General features: G+C 36.9%; 1 protein-coding gene across 2 annotated transcripts in view; it reads left to right on the top strand.

Moving 5' to 3' along the window:
- The window catches only part of ITGBL1 (integrin subunit beta like 1), a 211,786-nt gene that overhangs the window by 104,816 nt on the left and 89,798 nt on the right, over positions 1-17,172 (top strand). For both annotated transcript variants that reach the window (XM_036831493.1, XM_036831494.1), the window contains 2 exons: positions 2,596-2,736; positions 12,689-12,835. In XM_036831493.1, the coding sequence (XP_036687388.1) occupies positions 2,596-2,736; positions 12,689-12,835 (288 nt within the window). The remainder of the gene's footprint in view (positions 1-2,595; positions 2,737-12,688; positions 12,836-17,172) is intronic.

Below are 17,172 nucleotides of genomic sequence, written 5' to 3' on the forward strand. Positions count from 1 at the left end.
CTTTCATACTCGTTACTACGTAATTGTGAAAAAAACAAACCTCTTAATTATTAACCCAGCGTTTCTCTGTATTTCCTTCCATGTGGAAGTCATCTTTTATAGTGTTTGACTTTGATGTAAATCAACATTTCCTATACCAACAAGCTTCTCTTTCTTATTTTTTATTGGGCAGAAAGCAGAAAGATAAGAAAGTTGCTGTCATACTTTCAGCTTCACTGAACAGATAGTTAACACAGGGACTGTAATTTCTTTGGCAGCCATCCAGAAATGGCATAGTACAGGGAAAAGGCAATTCTTGTAGATACTTCTGTTGAATGTCTCTTGACTAACAGAACCATCTACAGCATGAGCATCTAATTATCCGGAGAGCATTCCAAAAAAAAACTCTCGTCTTAATTATGAGTAAATTGAAGGCTTGTGTTGCAATACAGAATTGATATGGAGTCATTTAACTTTTATATGCAATAATAAAAATGTGATATTGAACAAAATATAGCCATGTGGAATTGAGAGTGACTTAAAGCAGGAATTTTAAAAATATATTAGTATTGCTAACATATAATTTCAAGAGAGTTAACTAAGTGTTTGATATCAAATCAAATAGTTTTAAACACTTCTAGGAAAATCCTTGCAAATACTTGTTCTTTTTCCCTTTGTCAGCTGTACTGGTAGATAAAGAGCCATGTTGGACTCTTCTGACTACTTGAAGATATCAGTGAGTGGTCAATTTCCTTCTATACAGTAGTAAAAATCTAGAAAGCTGGAAACTTATTTTTTTTCATTTCTCTAAATGAATGGTACACTTTAATAGGTAATGCTTACATGATATCCTAGGCACACAACCAACTTTATCTTTTTACAGGCTGTCATAGAAGAGTGAAATGTACATAGAGGTTTCTGTACATAGAGAGAAAGGAAAGCAAAAGGCCTGACCTTGGGACCAAAATTATAAAGAAGAGTCCTCTCTTTAATTTTTGCAGAGTAGATTTGATTCTATATCATACTAATTCACCTATATTTTCCTTTAATATATAAGCTCTGCATGGGCCATGACTGCATGAATTCCCCATTGATGAACATTTAGGTCACTAGTGGTTTTTCAATAACATGAATACCATCATATTTAATATCCCTGTACGTGTACTTTTGTGTACTTTTCCTTTCCTTTAGATATGTTAATTGAAGTGAGCTGTTATGTTATATGAAACACACATTTAAAAAGTATATGTTGTGAAATTGCCACCCAGAAAGTTGGACATTTTGTACTCCATACCCTCACCAACTCTTGATCCTAACAATCTTTTTTATTTCTGTCAATCGTATGTCTGAAATAATTTCTAACTCACTATTGTTTAAAAGTCCCTCACCCCTTCATCATGGTAGCTTGAGTGGTAAACATTTTTATGTCTATCTATCATCATAACTTCTCTCCACAGAATTTCCAATTGGTGGTCTTTGCCTTTGTCTATTTTGCTGTAGGCAAATTTGTCTTTAGATATGACTTCATAAGAATTGTTTATATGTTTGTGAAAGTAGCTTTGTCTTTTACATACATATGACTACTTGTTTCAGCTGTTTTTATCTTTTAGTTTGTTTTTGGTGTCTTGCCCCCAACCAAAATTTTAGATTTTTATGTCGTTAAAGCTTTTTCTTTTTTCCTTTAAATAACTTGCTTTGAGGCTTTTGAATAAAAATGAATTTATTTCATATTTTATGGTTTTATTTTATATCCTTAAATCTTTAATCTAGCTAGAATTTACTTTGATCTAAGAGGTAAGAAAGGGATTTAACCTTGTTTTGTTTTTTTTTCACAGTGATTAACTGGTTACCCTAAAGATGATTATTAAAATTCACACAAAGTTAATATGATTTACAACTAAGCATTTCTCCTATGCAAATCTCCAAATGACCAAAGTTGTATCTCTCCACCTACACCAATGTCCTCTGTAACCTGAGCTCATCTGATCCAGCCGACCTTACTTCTTAGTCTTCCTGAATATGCACCTTCTGTTCCAATGAGTCAGGTCTACTTGGGATCCCCACGTCCATTCCCACCCTCCTTTGCTTATTCTTGCTGTCTTGACTTTCCTTGAGTTGTTCTACCTTCAGTCCTCCTAGAACATTTCCCGTTCTCTCTGCTTATCCAAACCATCTACCTTAATTACTTCAGCCCACACTGATTTCCTCTTCCCCAAACTCTTACAGTATTTATGTCCTAGTTTACAAAACGTTAGTACTTTAGGTGCTTGTTTGTTTTTCATTAGCGTTTTTTTGGTCAAATAAATTGTAAGCTTCTTGAGAGCAAAGATTACATCTTACGTTAATTGTGTTGGTATTATCTTTGAGTCAAACCAGCACGGTGCTCATTTCACATCCTGTGATCGCACATATGTATAGACATAGATAATAACTTTTGTTTATTAAAGAATCTCTACTGTCAACTTTAGATGGTGTTTTCCTCTATAGAATATTTTCCCTGAATACGTGTATTTTCCAAATATAAAGTAACAACAGAAAAAAAAGAGCAATGTGTAAGATGCTTTCTCTCATGATTTTTCTTCACTAGACCCATTTAAAATTATTTTTACCCTCTAGGGATTTGTGTGTGTGGTGAATGTTCTTGCCATGATGTTGACCCGACTGGAGACTGGGGGGATATTCATGGGGACACCTGTGAGTGTGATGAAAGGGACTGCAAGGCTGTCTATGACAGATATTCTGATGACTTCTGTTCTGGTAAGTGCTCGCCTAACTCCTGTTTTTAAATAAGAAAGTAGTCATTTCCCCATTTTCAAGATTTATTTGGCTTCTCACAGAAACCGTAAAAGAATGGAATGCGCCTTCTAAAGTATTCGGTATCCATAGGACTCTTAATAGCAACGTGAAAAACTGTTAGAGGAATCACACATTGGGCAAAGATTTGAGATGAAAATGCACCCACTCTCTGAAAATTAGTCTAATTCCTCACCAAGAAGAACTATTACCTCCAAGTGTTGAATACTCAACCGTGAGAATACAAAGCTAGCAGACCTGACCGTGAACAGGAGAGGTACCATTATGGCAGCCATATCAATATAGTACAAGACTTAGGACAATATAGTTCTCATGGATAGTTTAATGCATTGCTTCTTTGGTATGATTTATATACTAAAATTGTTCTGCAGTGCAGCCTACAATTGAATATCAATTAGTGGTTTCAAAAATTCTATTCCATGAATTTTTATGGAACAGATACTATTTTCCAGGCTCTCAATACTATTTGCCAGTGGCCTCTGGGCCACTGGTACCAGCAGTGAAGGAGACAAACATGATCCTTGACATTATGGAGCTTGTAATCTAAATGCAAAGGAAAAAAAAATACATCCTGCCAGAATTTCTAATAGTGCAAAGGGGGAAAAAAAAAACAGGCAGTCAGATTTATCTGAAAAAGTGTCATTTAGCAAAAATAGAGTTACACATTTTCAGTCTGGTTATATTGGGCAATCGAGAAGACAGAGACATGGGCATATACACGTCTTTATGCTTGACTGCTTCGTTGGTACAAGGATATAGAGAGGAAACGCCGCTTGTCTCCAGAAAGTTTGCCAGCAAAGGGAGATAAAAGAGCTGCCCTATTTAATTATGATTATGCAACTGCAAAGACTTCTCTGCCCTGGCTGAGGAGAGCCTGCTGCTAGAGCTTCCCATTGCAGAAGAATTTCCCTCTTCTGATGATCCCTTGTGCTTGGGAGAATTTCCTAAACATTTTGTCCTTTGGCAGGACACACCCAAAGAAATTGAAGTATACCATGTAGCTCATGGGGACCACATTCGCAAAAAGACACTTCACAAGGCAGCAGCTTTCATTTGTGGTTCCATCCCAGGGCTCTGTGCAGTTGTTGGTGGCACTGTCTTTACTGTCCCACCCCAGGAATGGGGTCAGTCCAATGCCAAAGGCAAGGACCAAAGACTATGCCCTTTCCAGGTTTTTCTGTTATTCATTCTGGGTGAGTGTTCTTTATTATCTTCATTATCAACACCATGGGAATAAAGCAGCTAACAACTATTCAGTGACTTCTGTATGCCAGACAATCTGTAAAGCACTTCCCAGATTTGCATTTATTCTTCATAAAAGACTATGACATAGGGAACATATTTATTCTCATTTTACAATTGGGGAAACTGAGGTTCAGGGAATTCCATAACCTGCTGAAGCCTCCACCACTAACAGCTAAAATCAAAATGTTAACAAGGTCTCTGAATCTGAAGAAATCTAAAGGTTCTTTCTTTACTGAATGGATCTTTGTTTAAACTTAAACTTCAATTTAATATAACCTTTATTGAGTGCTAATTATGCTATAGGCACGGTGTGAGATATTAGGGGATTAAAATATAAAAAAGCCTAGGCTCTGACCTTAAGAAATTTACTGTTTAGCAAAGAAAACTGCCACATAAATATACATTTCAATATACTATGGTGTGGGAGATTGGCATATTCATGTATATGTTTACTTATACTGGGGACGTAGCAATGAACACAACAGATAAAATTCCTCTCCTTGGGGAGTTTACATCCAGGTGGGCCTGGAGAGACAAAAAAGAAACAAAATTTGTAGTAGGTCAGTGCTATATATTTTCATGGCCATTGTGCTATAGACTAAAATGAGCAGAGAAGGGGGTTGAGAATCTCGAGGCATGGGCTTGTTTGACTTTTTAATTAGGAGGGTGAGGCTCTTCACAGAGGTGGTGATGTATGACATGCATCACATGATGCTTTTGGGTCACCGTGCATGTACAGTTCTGCCCTAAAGGGTAGGCTTATGGGTCAAGAGGGATGAGATGGGCATCCCAGGCAGAGGGGAAAGAGGCATAAGATCTGTGCAGGGGCCTAGAATCAATTTGGTTATTACCAGAATGTACAAGTAACGAAGGGTGAAGCCAGCAGGAAATAAGGACTGAAGGACTTTTTACCTTGCTGCTGAACTAGACTCTGTTCTAAAGGCAACGCTAGCGATGGTTTTAGGCAGTGGAGTGCTGTAGTCACCAGGTTTCTAGTCTGGTTGTCTGGGTAAATGTTGGTGCCATTTACTGAAATGGAGAATATAGAAGAACGCTGTCAAATTCGTTTCTAGACATATCAGGCATATAGGACCAATGGCAAACCAAAGCCGATCATTTTTTTCAGCCTGTTGAATCTGCGACTCTGAAGGATCAGGGCTGAACATGAGAATTTATAGAGTCATAAACACTGAATTGTCAGGAAAAAACTATACCGGGGCTCAGGGAACACCATTTAAGATTGTCATTTTAAGATTGTGTGATAAAACATGAATTCACATAAATTAAAATAGGAAAATAAAGAGGTAATCAGAATACATATAAAAATCATAACTTTGTGATTTTCTGATAGGATGCTTTTTTTTTTAAGCATAGGGAACACTCTTTCTTGTTAAACCCAAGATCCTGATTTTGGAGTGGGGTTGGAAAATTCAAAATGACTACATCATAGTGATAATTCAGGGTCATGTGAGCTAGTCCATCTCACCGTGAGGAGTAGGGCCGTGGGGTGAAGATGGGCATTGACACTTAGGTTGACACTTGGATCCTTTTATAAGCTCACAATCCCTGATGCACGTTATTTAGGCTTAGAGTTACTACCATAGGTGGGGCAGGTGAAAGCCACTGAGGAGGTCTCCTTGGAATCTGAAATTTTCCACTTCAGCTAATCCATCCCTCCTTCCTGCTCCCTATTTTCTTCTTTCTCACATTTTCCATTCTTCCCTATGCTAGAAGGTTATAGAGAAAGTTAAGTGATTGGGCAGTTATGGTTGCGTGGTTGGTGGAGTTTCTCATGGGAAGAGTTTAGGAGAGAATTTGTATGTGGTCTCTATGCCCTGGGTGTAGACAGGTAGGGGTGGGAAGAGGTGATGGGGTAATAGGCTGTGATTTGAGCAATAAAACATCAGGCTGTGATTATGATTTTTTTAATTTATTTGTTGAAGTGAATTAAATGTGGACAGTTCTCCACAGCCTGTCTCCCAGACTTAAAATGAGAAATTTAGGAAAGAAGAAACACATTGACAGAGATCCTGCTCTGTTAGATACCCATCAAGTTCGTTCACACACCTCATTCCATTTTATGTTCGCCCTAACTCAGAGAAGGAGACCTGATTATCCACATTTTTTTTTCTTATCCACATTTTAACAGAAGAGGAAATGTTCAAAGAAATTAAGCAACTTGAAAAAGTTCACACTGCCCTTAAGTGTCATCTGAAAACACATTACACGAGCCTAAGTACTCATGTAATTTAATCTCCGAGTGATGCAAATAAAATTCTTCAATTTTACTTTATTTTGGTAAGGAAGAGCTGTCCTCTGGATGCTCAAAATTCTTATAAAACGAAGCTTCTCTGAACATTATTCTGATCTGGGGCAGGCATCAGTCTCTGGAGTATTTCTTCATTCCCGCTATATCTGTAGAATTCCATATATGATGCTTAGTAAATTATTAGTCTTCGCAGTTTTCCTAATTGCCTGTCGAAGTTGCACCACAGGAAGGGAGCCATGCAGTTGATTACCGAGTGTGTTAATACCTTAGTGATATAAGACGGAAGTACCCCAAGTACGTGGATATTATCTAGTGATTTATGCCAGGCTGGAGTGTAATAAGGCTCAGATGAAATGCAGCTTTATTTTTAACTCCCATTCTTGTCCTCCTGAGAGTGTTGAGCTTATTTAAGTCCAAGGGAAATCTCCCATTGGATTATAGTTGTCTTGTTTAATTGACCTCATTTTATTCATTCATTCCCACTGTATCCATTCATCTATTCAAAAATGCACTTAAATGTAAATATTTTGTGCCTAAGGCATCATGGGTATAGGGGATGGGATACAAATTTTGAAACATGTTCCCTGCTTCCAAATAAATCAGTTGTATTCATTTTTTCTTTCACTCCTAAATGTTGTTCACTGACACATGAATTCATCCATACACAAACATGACTCATATACCCACAAAAATACACACACACACACACACACACACACACACACACACACGGCTCAAAGATGATACTATTGACAAATTTTGAGTGTGACTAAAATGGCAGGGGCATGACCAGCCATCCTGAAGTGTACCAACTGCTCTGTTACCTCGATTCTATGAGCTGCTCCCCTGAACTGACTTTCTGATTAGGAAATAACTTCTTTATTCCTAATGGCTGTTTATCACTCTGGTCTATTTCCCTAAATCCCTTAATAGGAAAAATATGCTGCAGTGTGACTTTCCACTTTTTCAGCTTGTTCCTGCCTATCAAAATGATGAAAATACAAAGTTAGTCCTGGCTTAGAGTTCCCTTGGTTTGGAAAGTGGAATCATTTGATAGAACCATATTACGTGGGGAAATTCGTCTTTGTGGATTACCAAAGCATTAAAATGGAAAGAAACTGAAGGAAATGATTACGTATATTCAGTTTCCATTGTCTTGAAAGGGAAAATAATATATCAAATGGATTTTAGAAAAAATATCAAGTACTAGTTAGATCTAACTTATCCCCCCCAACTTTTTTCTCTTGATGGTCTTCATATTACTTTGTAGGAAACTAATTGTAAATATCAGATTCCAGTTCATGAGCATTTTTTGATCATTTTTAAGGCAAGAAATATCCTCTATGGAAGAAGAGTGTTCTGGAATGGATGGAACTACATTTGTCCTGGATTGATGTTTCTGAGGCTAGATAGCTTAACACAAAAGAGCTCAATGATTACAAAGAAAAAAATAAGTTTTGGTGTCAACATGCTCTCCTATAATGTCCTGAGAGCCTTTAAAGCTCAGCATGGCCGTGATGCCACTTGATGTGTCTCTTGCTGCCAAATTCCTGCCCTTGTGATACAGTTCAGGCTGTGATACCATTTACATACCAAAATTAGACACCATGTTGTTCTTCCAATGTCATGGATGTGTGTGTGTGTGTGTGTGTGTGTGTGTGTGTGTTTTCAGAGAATGCTCATAGGTCTTTTGAAAGCAATTCTCTAATGTATGTTCCGCATATTTGCTATCAGGGATAAACAATAACATTCTGTACCTTTCATCTCTATTTTGTCGATCCTCTGCCTACAGAGTTGAAAGGAATCCTTGTTAGAATCAATGACATTAACTCCTGCAGGCCAAATATATGTGTACATATACACACCTAGATTTGACAAACTAGCATTGAAGCATGACATTTCAGATCAGTGTGGTAAAATTCACTTCTAGTTCTCTCATTTTCAAGATAAAGTGAGATGAAGGCCAGAAAGATGAACTAGTGACACATTTATTTATTTATTTATTTAATTTTTAACATCTTTAATGGTGTATAATTGCTTTACAATGATGTGTTAGTTTCTGCTGTATAACAAAGTGAATCAGCTATACATATACATACATCCCCATATCTCCTCCCTCTTGCGTCTCCCTCCCACCCTCCCTATCCCACCCCTCTAGGTGGTCACAAAGCACCGAGCTGATCTCCCTGTGCTATGCGGCTGCTTCCCACTAGCTATCTATTTTACACTTGGTAGTGTATATGTGTCCATGCCACTCTCTCACTTCGTCCCAGCTTTCCCTTCCCCCTCCCCGTGTCCTCAAGTCCATTATCTACGTCTGCGTCTTTATTCCTGTCCTGCCCCTAGGTTCTTCATAACCTTTTTTTTTAGATTCCATATATATGTGTTAGGATACGGTATTTGTTTTTCTCTTTCTGACTTACTTCACTCTGTATGACAGACTCTAGGTCCATCCACCTTAGTGACACATTTAGATGGAAGACACAGGCCTCCTAATTTCTTCACTTATGCTTTTTTCCCCTACTTGTTTAGGAAAGACCTTGATATAGTATGTTATGGCAGTCTAAAGGATTTTCATGCTAAATAGATTTTATCATTTCTAAACTCTATAAATCAAAACCAAGCATTTTCATCTTCATTTTATCGCTATAAAATGATTCCTTCTCTCTCTCTCTTTGGCATAACTTTTATGCTGGAATTGAGAAACTTGTGACCTCAGAAAAGAAATTGCAGTTTCAATTTTTGATTTCCTGCCTTTTCTGAAAGGCTAAATACCTGCTTCAGAATCTGGTATCAATACATTGCATTTCTAACTGATTTTCCTAACTCCACTGATAAAATACCATGAAGGATTTTATAGAAAAAGTACAGTTTCATTTAAAGTGGGATCCATAACATATTTTTGACAACGTGTGACTTTGAGTTATTAAAAGATGTAGAACATATTTAATTTTTGTTACTGTGAAAGTAAAGTTATGTTTATGTTTTAACTTGTCAAATTAATCTCTGATCAACATTTAGATTAGGCAGTACCACTGTCGATACTATTTTTCATCATGCTAGACTAGTTATTTAAACCTTTTCTCTGTTACTTTTACATTTGCTTCTTCTGTGATCTTCATTGGGGCATTTGATTTAGGTATTCCTACTTTCCCCAAACGATGAAACCTTCAAAAACACTCTATATGCCACTATTTCATCATTTAACCTGGTTGCCATATATTCACTGACTCTCAGGAATTTCATTATGGATGGTTTGCTTTAAGTCATCCATATTTTCATAACCCTTCTTTCCTCAGCTTGAACTTGTTCAGTGGATGTTGGCTTCTAATGGCAAAGTGTAGAAGACACATAAGTGGATGATTTGAGGAGGAGCAGCGGCCTTCCTGAACTAGGCGATGTTCTCCCACTTTGATACTTTCCTATTCAAAGGCCAAACCTTTTATCCCAAGCCAAACACAGCAATGACACGATCTCATCAGTTCTTTCCAGTGTGTACACAATTGACTGCAGCTGTTTTTGAGAGCGTCTTTTGATCAAATGAAGCAGGGGCTGGGGTACAAGGCTGAGGCAGAAGCACGGACGTTAGGGATCATCACACGCATGGTAAAAGTGAGAACACTCTTTATATCCTCTTCCCAACTTTCTTTGGAGTTGGTGATGCCTGGAGGTGACGCGGACACTCATAGGAGTAATCCTTGAGAATGTTCGTGATGCTGCATTAAATGCACAGGGAGTAGAGGTGAAGACCTTACAGGCCACATTTCCCCCTGGAGTTTGTAGTAGTGCACAGAAATAGCAAAGGGATAGAAAAGTGAAGCTGCATAACATTAGGGGGGAAAAGCACAGAGATTAAAGACTGAATGAGGAAAATAGAACAAAAAGAAAACAGAGTGAATATGAGGGCAGAAAGGGGAAAGACTTGCAGAGATTTCTTCTAGCTAGCGCATCTGTACATTTTGCAAAATTTGTTGAAGCACCCACAATTAATCTGACTTCTTTTGATATTAACTGGACCAGATTTTAATTCTAAAAATCTCTATTGATAGCTTCTGACCATCTTCACGGATTTGTTTTATGCCACCACAGTTTTTTTTTAATGTTGGCATGTGAATGAACCTCAGATAGAAGGTAATGGCTGCTCTTACACCAACTACAGAACTTGAGAACGTTCTCCCTTCCGTCCCCGTCTCCCTCCTCACAGGTTCCTACTTTATTCCACGTGCCAAGGGATCAGGACCTTCACTGCCTGTGAATTCCAGGCACCTGCAGCAGCAAGTGGCATCCTCTTGGGTACTTACAGATTTCCTGGCATCCTCACCTACTGGATGCTTTGTTCTAACTTTCACAGCTATTTTAAAGTTTCAAGAGTAAAGCTTTTTTCCCCTTTCAATCGAACTCTGTTTTTCAGTTTTATTGTTGAAGTGTCAACTTGTCTTCCACAAATGGCAGCATGTTTTGTACTTTGTCCAGCATCCTCATGGCAGATCTAACTGCCCTTGAAATGAAACCTCTTCTCTCCAAGAATTTCAAAGCCACTGGCTCCCATAAAACAGCAGAATTGATTGTACTTTAAACATTAAAGATTTTGTGTTTAAAACTGTTTTTTATCTATGCATTTGCAACATAGCTCTGTTTGCAAATTTTGCTCTAAATTATTGGGTTGGCCAAAAAGTTCATTTGGGTTTTTCTGTAAGATGTTAAGGGAAAACCCAAACAAACTTTTTGGCCAACCCGATACACGAGGATTGGGAAGATGGGTAGGAACTTCTTAAGCCAGGGTAAATGGCAAGAAGCCATGGAACCCAACAATCTCTGAGATATAATTGCTAGTAAGTTAAACTATTGTAATAAAAATTCTTATATTTGAAGGTCTAAATGATCATAGTCACGTAATATGTATTTATTAGCAATCAAAACTTTTTTCCCTTAAAATGATGAGCTCTAAGGCAAAGTATTAGTATTAACAGCAATTTGTTGTATAGACTTTGTTACATAGTAGGTGCTCAATAAATGTGCATTGAATTGAATTTAATGTTAAATGAGAGATGTGGACTCTGTGATCCTTAATAGCTCATCCTACTTTGACCTATGATTTTATGATTTGTTCCATGAAGAACCAGGTTTATAGATAGTGAAAAGCTTCCTGATAGGTGGATTGTCCAATACTTCAAACTCAAAAGATGGACATCTGACCATAGACCTCATGGAATACTGATAAAACAGACCAGTCTTCCCTAAAGACTGGTCCATACCAGTTTCCATATTGTGTGATATATATTAATATCAGATGCCAAATACAAAATAACAGGGATTGTTATTCATTAGCATTATATTTGATTTACTTAAAGAAAGTGTAATTCCACTTCCTTTAAAATTCTTCATGCATTTTTGGAGAAATTATAGAAATCTACTTTACATTGCATCTGTAATAATGAGTATCTGAATGGTTATTAGGAGTTAGGAAAAGCTCAGCTAAATTATCATGCTTTCCTTTCCTTTCTATCCCTACTTGGTTGTATATGTGGGCTCAAGTGAATAAAAATAAAAATTGCTCACTTTTATGTAGCATTTTAAGATATATTATGTACTTCCTGATAAATGTGGATAGATAATCCGATTTAAAATGAAGAACTAAACCTCAACGAGGTTGTCATTGGACCAGCCCTACTCTGTAGGGAGCAGGGTCAGGATCTGAACCTACTTATTTGATTGATAACCTGGTCTATTTTATGCTATACCATATCAGTACTTATCACAGTTCTTTACAGGCTCTGTGCCCATGTAAATTTAATATCTTTCCTGACCTCTTTTGTGTATAGGAAATTAGTCTTCAAGGGTTGCAAACTCCACACCGGTTACTGGTTTTAAGCTAAGGGTCTATAGGCTAAGCATGTAGTGTGTAGTAAAAAGATAATGAAAATAAAGTGTGAGGGACTCCAGAAACTAAGACCATGTTTCAAAAACAAATTGTTTTCCATTTCCTATGGCTCTCCTCCACGTGAATTAATTGCCCAATCCATCAAATCCTCCTTTTAGGCCCCAGCAGACTAATTCAGTCTCATGCACTTAGATTTTGAAAGATTCAAGTTGATAGCCCTATGAACCTGTTTATCTGATCTGGAGTTGTTGCTTTTCTTTCCCCGTAATCAATCAATATACCTAGATCAGGTATTTAAGAACATTGAGAAAAATGGGCTTTTGCCTTAATGTTTTATATTGTGCTTAATTGAGATCGTGACTCATTTGTGACATTCACTGTTGAAATGAAAGTTAATTCTGACTTTGGTATATTTTTCTCATATACATGTGCATATATATATATATATATATGGCTCATAAATACAATAACATATATATATTATTACTCCCATTGTGAAGGTCATGGGCAGTGTAACTGTGGAAGATGTGACTGCAAAGTAGGCTGGTATGGGAAAAAGTGCGAGCACCCACGTTCCTGCCCGCTGTCAGCTGAGGAGAGCATCAAGAAATGCCAGGGAAGCTCTGCTCTGCCTTGCTCTGGAAGGGGTAAGTGAGGGTCTCAGGCCTTGCGACCCATCGCCTCGTGTGAGTCAAATGAATTCAGTTCGCATGTATCTCATTTAAAAGGTAGCTGAGATTCCTGAATGAGGAAAGTTTAGTCTTTTCAGAACTAATAATGACTCCAATACCCATGAGTGAAAGTACATGGAGAAATATAATCTCATTCTTTCTCCCTCTCTGTCACACACACACACACACACACACACACACACACACACCCATCAGTCTACTTTAGCTCTGAGGTCTGTTCAGTTTCTATTCAGTTCAATGCTACATTAAAAAAGAAAAAAAACAGTTTGGATATTTGCTCAGAGCTTTCTCAATAAGATCATCTAATTGTCCACTGACATTTCTGAAACTTAATAACATCCTATTGATTTGTACTGTTGGCTTTTGAAGAAGTATTGTGTAGACAGATAGCTTGGAATAAGCTTTTCTTGTCTTAGACGGTGTGTAGCCTCAGGTGTGCTCTGGGTATCAGATCAGTACAAATTGGAGGAGAAGGAAGAATTCATCTAGGGGAAAGCTGGTTTCATTCTTTTTGATTTATCAAAATAAGAAATACAATTTCTACTCTCACATGAAAATGGCAAAGTTAATGTGAAATTTGCTTTCAGAGGAACTGGTAATTGAAGTTATTACAAATTTCATTCATGAAAGAGGAAAAGGAGAAAGATTTCCTTTAATCTGAATGTTAGATCAGAAATTTAATTTTATGTTGCAGGGTAATTTTTTTTTGAAAAATGAATTTTTTAATTGAGATATAATTCAAATGTCATAAAATTCACTCTTTTAAAGTATACCACTTAGTGGGGTTTTTTTAGTATATTAACAGAATTACCCAACCATCACCACTGCCTCATTCCTAAACGTTTTTGTCATCACAGAAAGAAACTCTGTACCCTTCCTGGGCACTCCCCGTTATCCTTTCCGCTCAGCCCCTAGAAACCATTCATCTACTTCCTGTCTCTGTGGATTTGCCTAATCTGGATATATCACATATAAATATGAAATATGTGTTCTTTTTGCTCCTGTTTTTTTTTTCACTTAGCTTAATGTTTTCAATGTTGTAACATGTGTCAGTACTTCATTCATTTTATGGCTGAGTAATATTCATTTGTATGGATATACCACATTTGTTCATCCACTCATCTGTTAATGAACATTTGGGTTGTTTCTACTTTTTGGCCATCGTAAATAATGTTCTGTGCATATTTATGTACAAGTTTTTGTGTGGACATGTGCTTTTGATTTCTCTTGGTTATCTACCCGTGAGGGGAATTGCTGGGTCATATGGTAACTCTATGTTTAACTTTTTGAGGTACCACAAAACTATCTTTAAAGTGACTACACCATTTTACATTCCCTCCAGAAGTGTATGAAGGTTCCAATTTCTCCACATCCTCACCATTATTTGTTATCATATGTCTTTTTCATTACTTATACTTTTTTTGGGGGGTGGACAAAAAACTCCCAAAGTCTCCAAGATTATTTGTAACATAGTATTCTCTCATACTCTGATATTCATCCTTCATGATTATAAGGAGGAGGGTAGGATATGGGTAGAAGGAATTTTTAATTTCAGAAGCATTTCTGAATTGCCCCATCTTTCATTAATACTCCCAGGCTGGAAGCAATGTTCTACCAGTGTTAATAAAATATTGTGATTATAGTGCTTGAGTAAGCCTATTATGCTCTTAAAATAACAAAGACTAAAAATCAGTATTCCTTGGACTACTGGTATTATTTATTGCTAAAAATAACAAATTATAGGACTTCCCTGGTGGCGCAGTGGTTAAGAATCCACCTGCCAATGCAGGGGACACGGGTTCAAGCCCTGGTCCAGGAAGATCCCACATGCTGTGGAGCAGCTAAGCCCGTGCACCACAACTACTGAGCCTGCACTCTAGAGCCCACGAGCCACAACTACAGAGCCCACATGCTGCAACTACTGAAGCCCACGTGCCTAGAACCTGTGTTCCGCAACAAGAGAAGCCACTGCAATGAGAAGTCCACGCACCGCAACAAATAGTAGCCCCTGCTCGCTGCAACTAGAGAAAGCCTGCGCGCAGCAATGAACACCCAACGCAGCCAAAAATAAATAAATAAATACATTTATTTAAAAAAATAAATAAAAATAAATTATACGATGGAAAAATTTTAAAAGCATATAAAATATATCTCAAACATAGAAAATGACTTTAAGTAGATATATATATACACACACATATATGTGTATGTATATATTTGCCAGCGGTTTCTCATTTGTCTTGAAATTTTTTTATATGATGCTAGTGCAAGAGAATTATTTGTGGACTTTATATATCAATGTTTAATAAACTGACAGACACATATTTGTCTCCTACCTTTCTAGAGATTCATTAAGTTATTTAGCTACCATTTTTAAGCAATAGCTTATATTTAAAGTTTATTTTATTAAAAAGGTGTTGATATGTATAGAATTGTATTTTTTATTTTTTTGTAATTCATTCAAGCCTTTTGAAGCACTTTCCAGATAAATATAAGCTTCTCTAGTTTCCTCACAGGGAAACGGAAGTATTGATGAGTGAAGTGATTTTCCAAGGAACTGTAACAAAATATAAGAATTTTGAGAATGAAGACCAAGGATTTATGACAGGCAGTCCAATGCTCGGACCAGTGGTCAAAGACTTCCTTTTTCATAGGGCTACATCTGCAACCTCCTGGGCACTGGAGGTCTTAAAGCAAACGGCTAATATGAAAACTTCCAAAGGATTAGTTTTGCGATTTATGAATGACGACTGCGGCTGTGGTTACATGAGTGAGGAAAGCAATTACAAGGCTCATCGGTTCTCCAGCCGGAGAGCCTCAGCAGCTCGCTAGCTGGGGCCAAGGAAAAAAAACAGTTCTCCTGGTGGCATTAAATTAGATTACTTCCTTGTGCTGCTGATGACTAAGTGTGATCATTATGTCTTAAAGGTAGGGGAATCATTTAGAGGATCTTTTAAATTCTCTGTTAATTCCTGTGATTCCTTGATTTCTGTCCCTTCATTTAGTTAGATGACTCTCATAAAGACAATATTGATGTACAGTGATTCATCCTGCTCCTGGGGTTGGAAGGTGGGGCACAGCTTTCTCAATGCTCCTATCAATGTTCTGCTCAAAAATTTTAAATGGCTTATGATAGTCTACACATTAGTTTTAAACTCTTCTTGATTCAAAATGCATTTTTATTATTATTGAGGTTCTCCTGAGTATGTGTCTAGCTTTGGCCAGAAAATGTGAGCAAAATGTGTCACTTCGGAGCAGAAGTTGAGGCAGTAAGAGATTTGCCATTCTCTCTTTTTCCCTGGCAAGGGGATTTGAAGTTTGAGATGGTGGCAGATCCATTAGCCTGGGTCTCTGAATGAGGATGGTCAGCAGAAACCTCTGCTGACCCACCGAGGTTCTGTCACACGAGTGAGAAATAAACCTTTGTTGTTTTAAGCAGCTGAGATATTGGGGTTGTTTGTTATGGCTGCAGAACTCCTGACTCATTCTCTCTTCTGCATACAAAATAAGGGAACACAGCTAAAGCAAAGCAAACAAACAAGCAAACGCAACAAAAATCACACTCAATCCAAAGAGATAAGCATAAAAAAGTTGAGGCTTATAACTATATATGTATATCGCATCAGTATCAATATCTAAATCAACATAAATATCTATATATTTTATAAATGATGTTTTTATACAATTCTATCGACATTTGTGTGCACTTATTCGACAAGTTAAATGCTAAGAGCACTGAATGCATTATCTTTTTTAATATTCCCGAAACACAATGAGATAGGAAGAAATATAATTCTTCTTTTTTACAAAAGAAGAAATTGGAAATTTGAGCAGTTTGCTATCTTACATAGTAGGTGCCAGAGGTGCAACTTTTAATAGAAACTTTTAATACAGGCCCTCTGATGCCAGAGCTGTCATCTTAGGTAATTTACTAACATGCCACAATTTGTTAACGTGTTCTTTTAACATGTCAATTTTCTGAACAACTTGTCATGAATATATTTTCTTGTTTTAAATATTCTTCTGCAAAATTATTGATATGGCTGCATAGTATTCCATAATATGGTTGTAGCAAAAGAATTTAATCAACCCTCTTTTATTAGACATCTAAATTGTCTCTTATTTTATTCAAGTTATAAATGTTATAATTTACATTCTTGAAGTGGAATATTTGCATAAATCCGAAGTATTAATTCTTAGATATAGATTGCATAGATCTAAATGAATAAAAATATATTAAAACTTTTTAATAAAAAAATTGCCCAAACAATTTATAGTCTCTAGAAAAATTG

Source organism: Balaenoptera musculus, chromosome 18, assembly GCF_009873245.2.
Source record: "Balaenoptera musculus isolate JJ_BM4_2016_0621 chromosome 18, mBalMus1.pri.v3, whole genome shotgun sequence".
Lineage (NCBI taxonomy): Eukaryota > Metazoa > Chordata > Mammalia > Artiodactyla > Balaenopteridae > Balaenoptera > Balaenoptera musculus.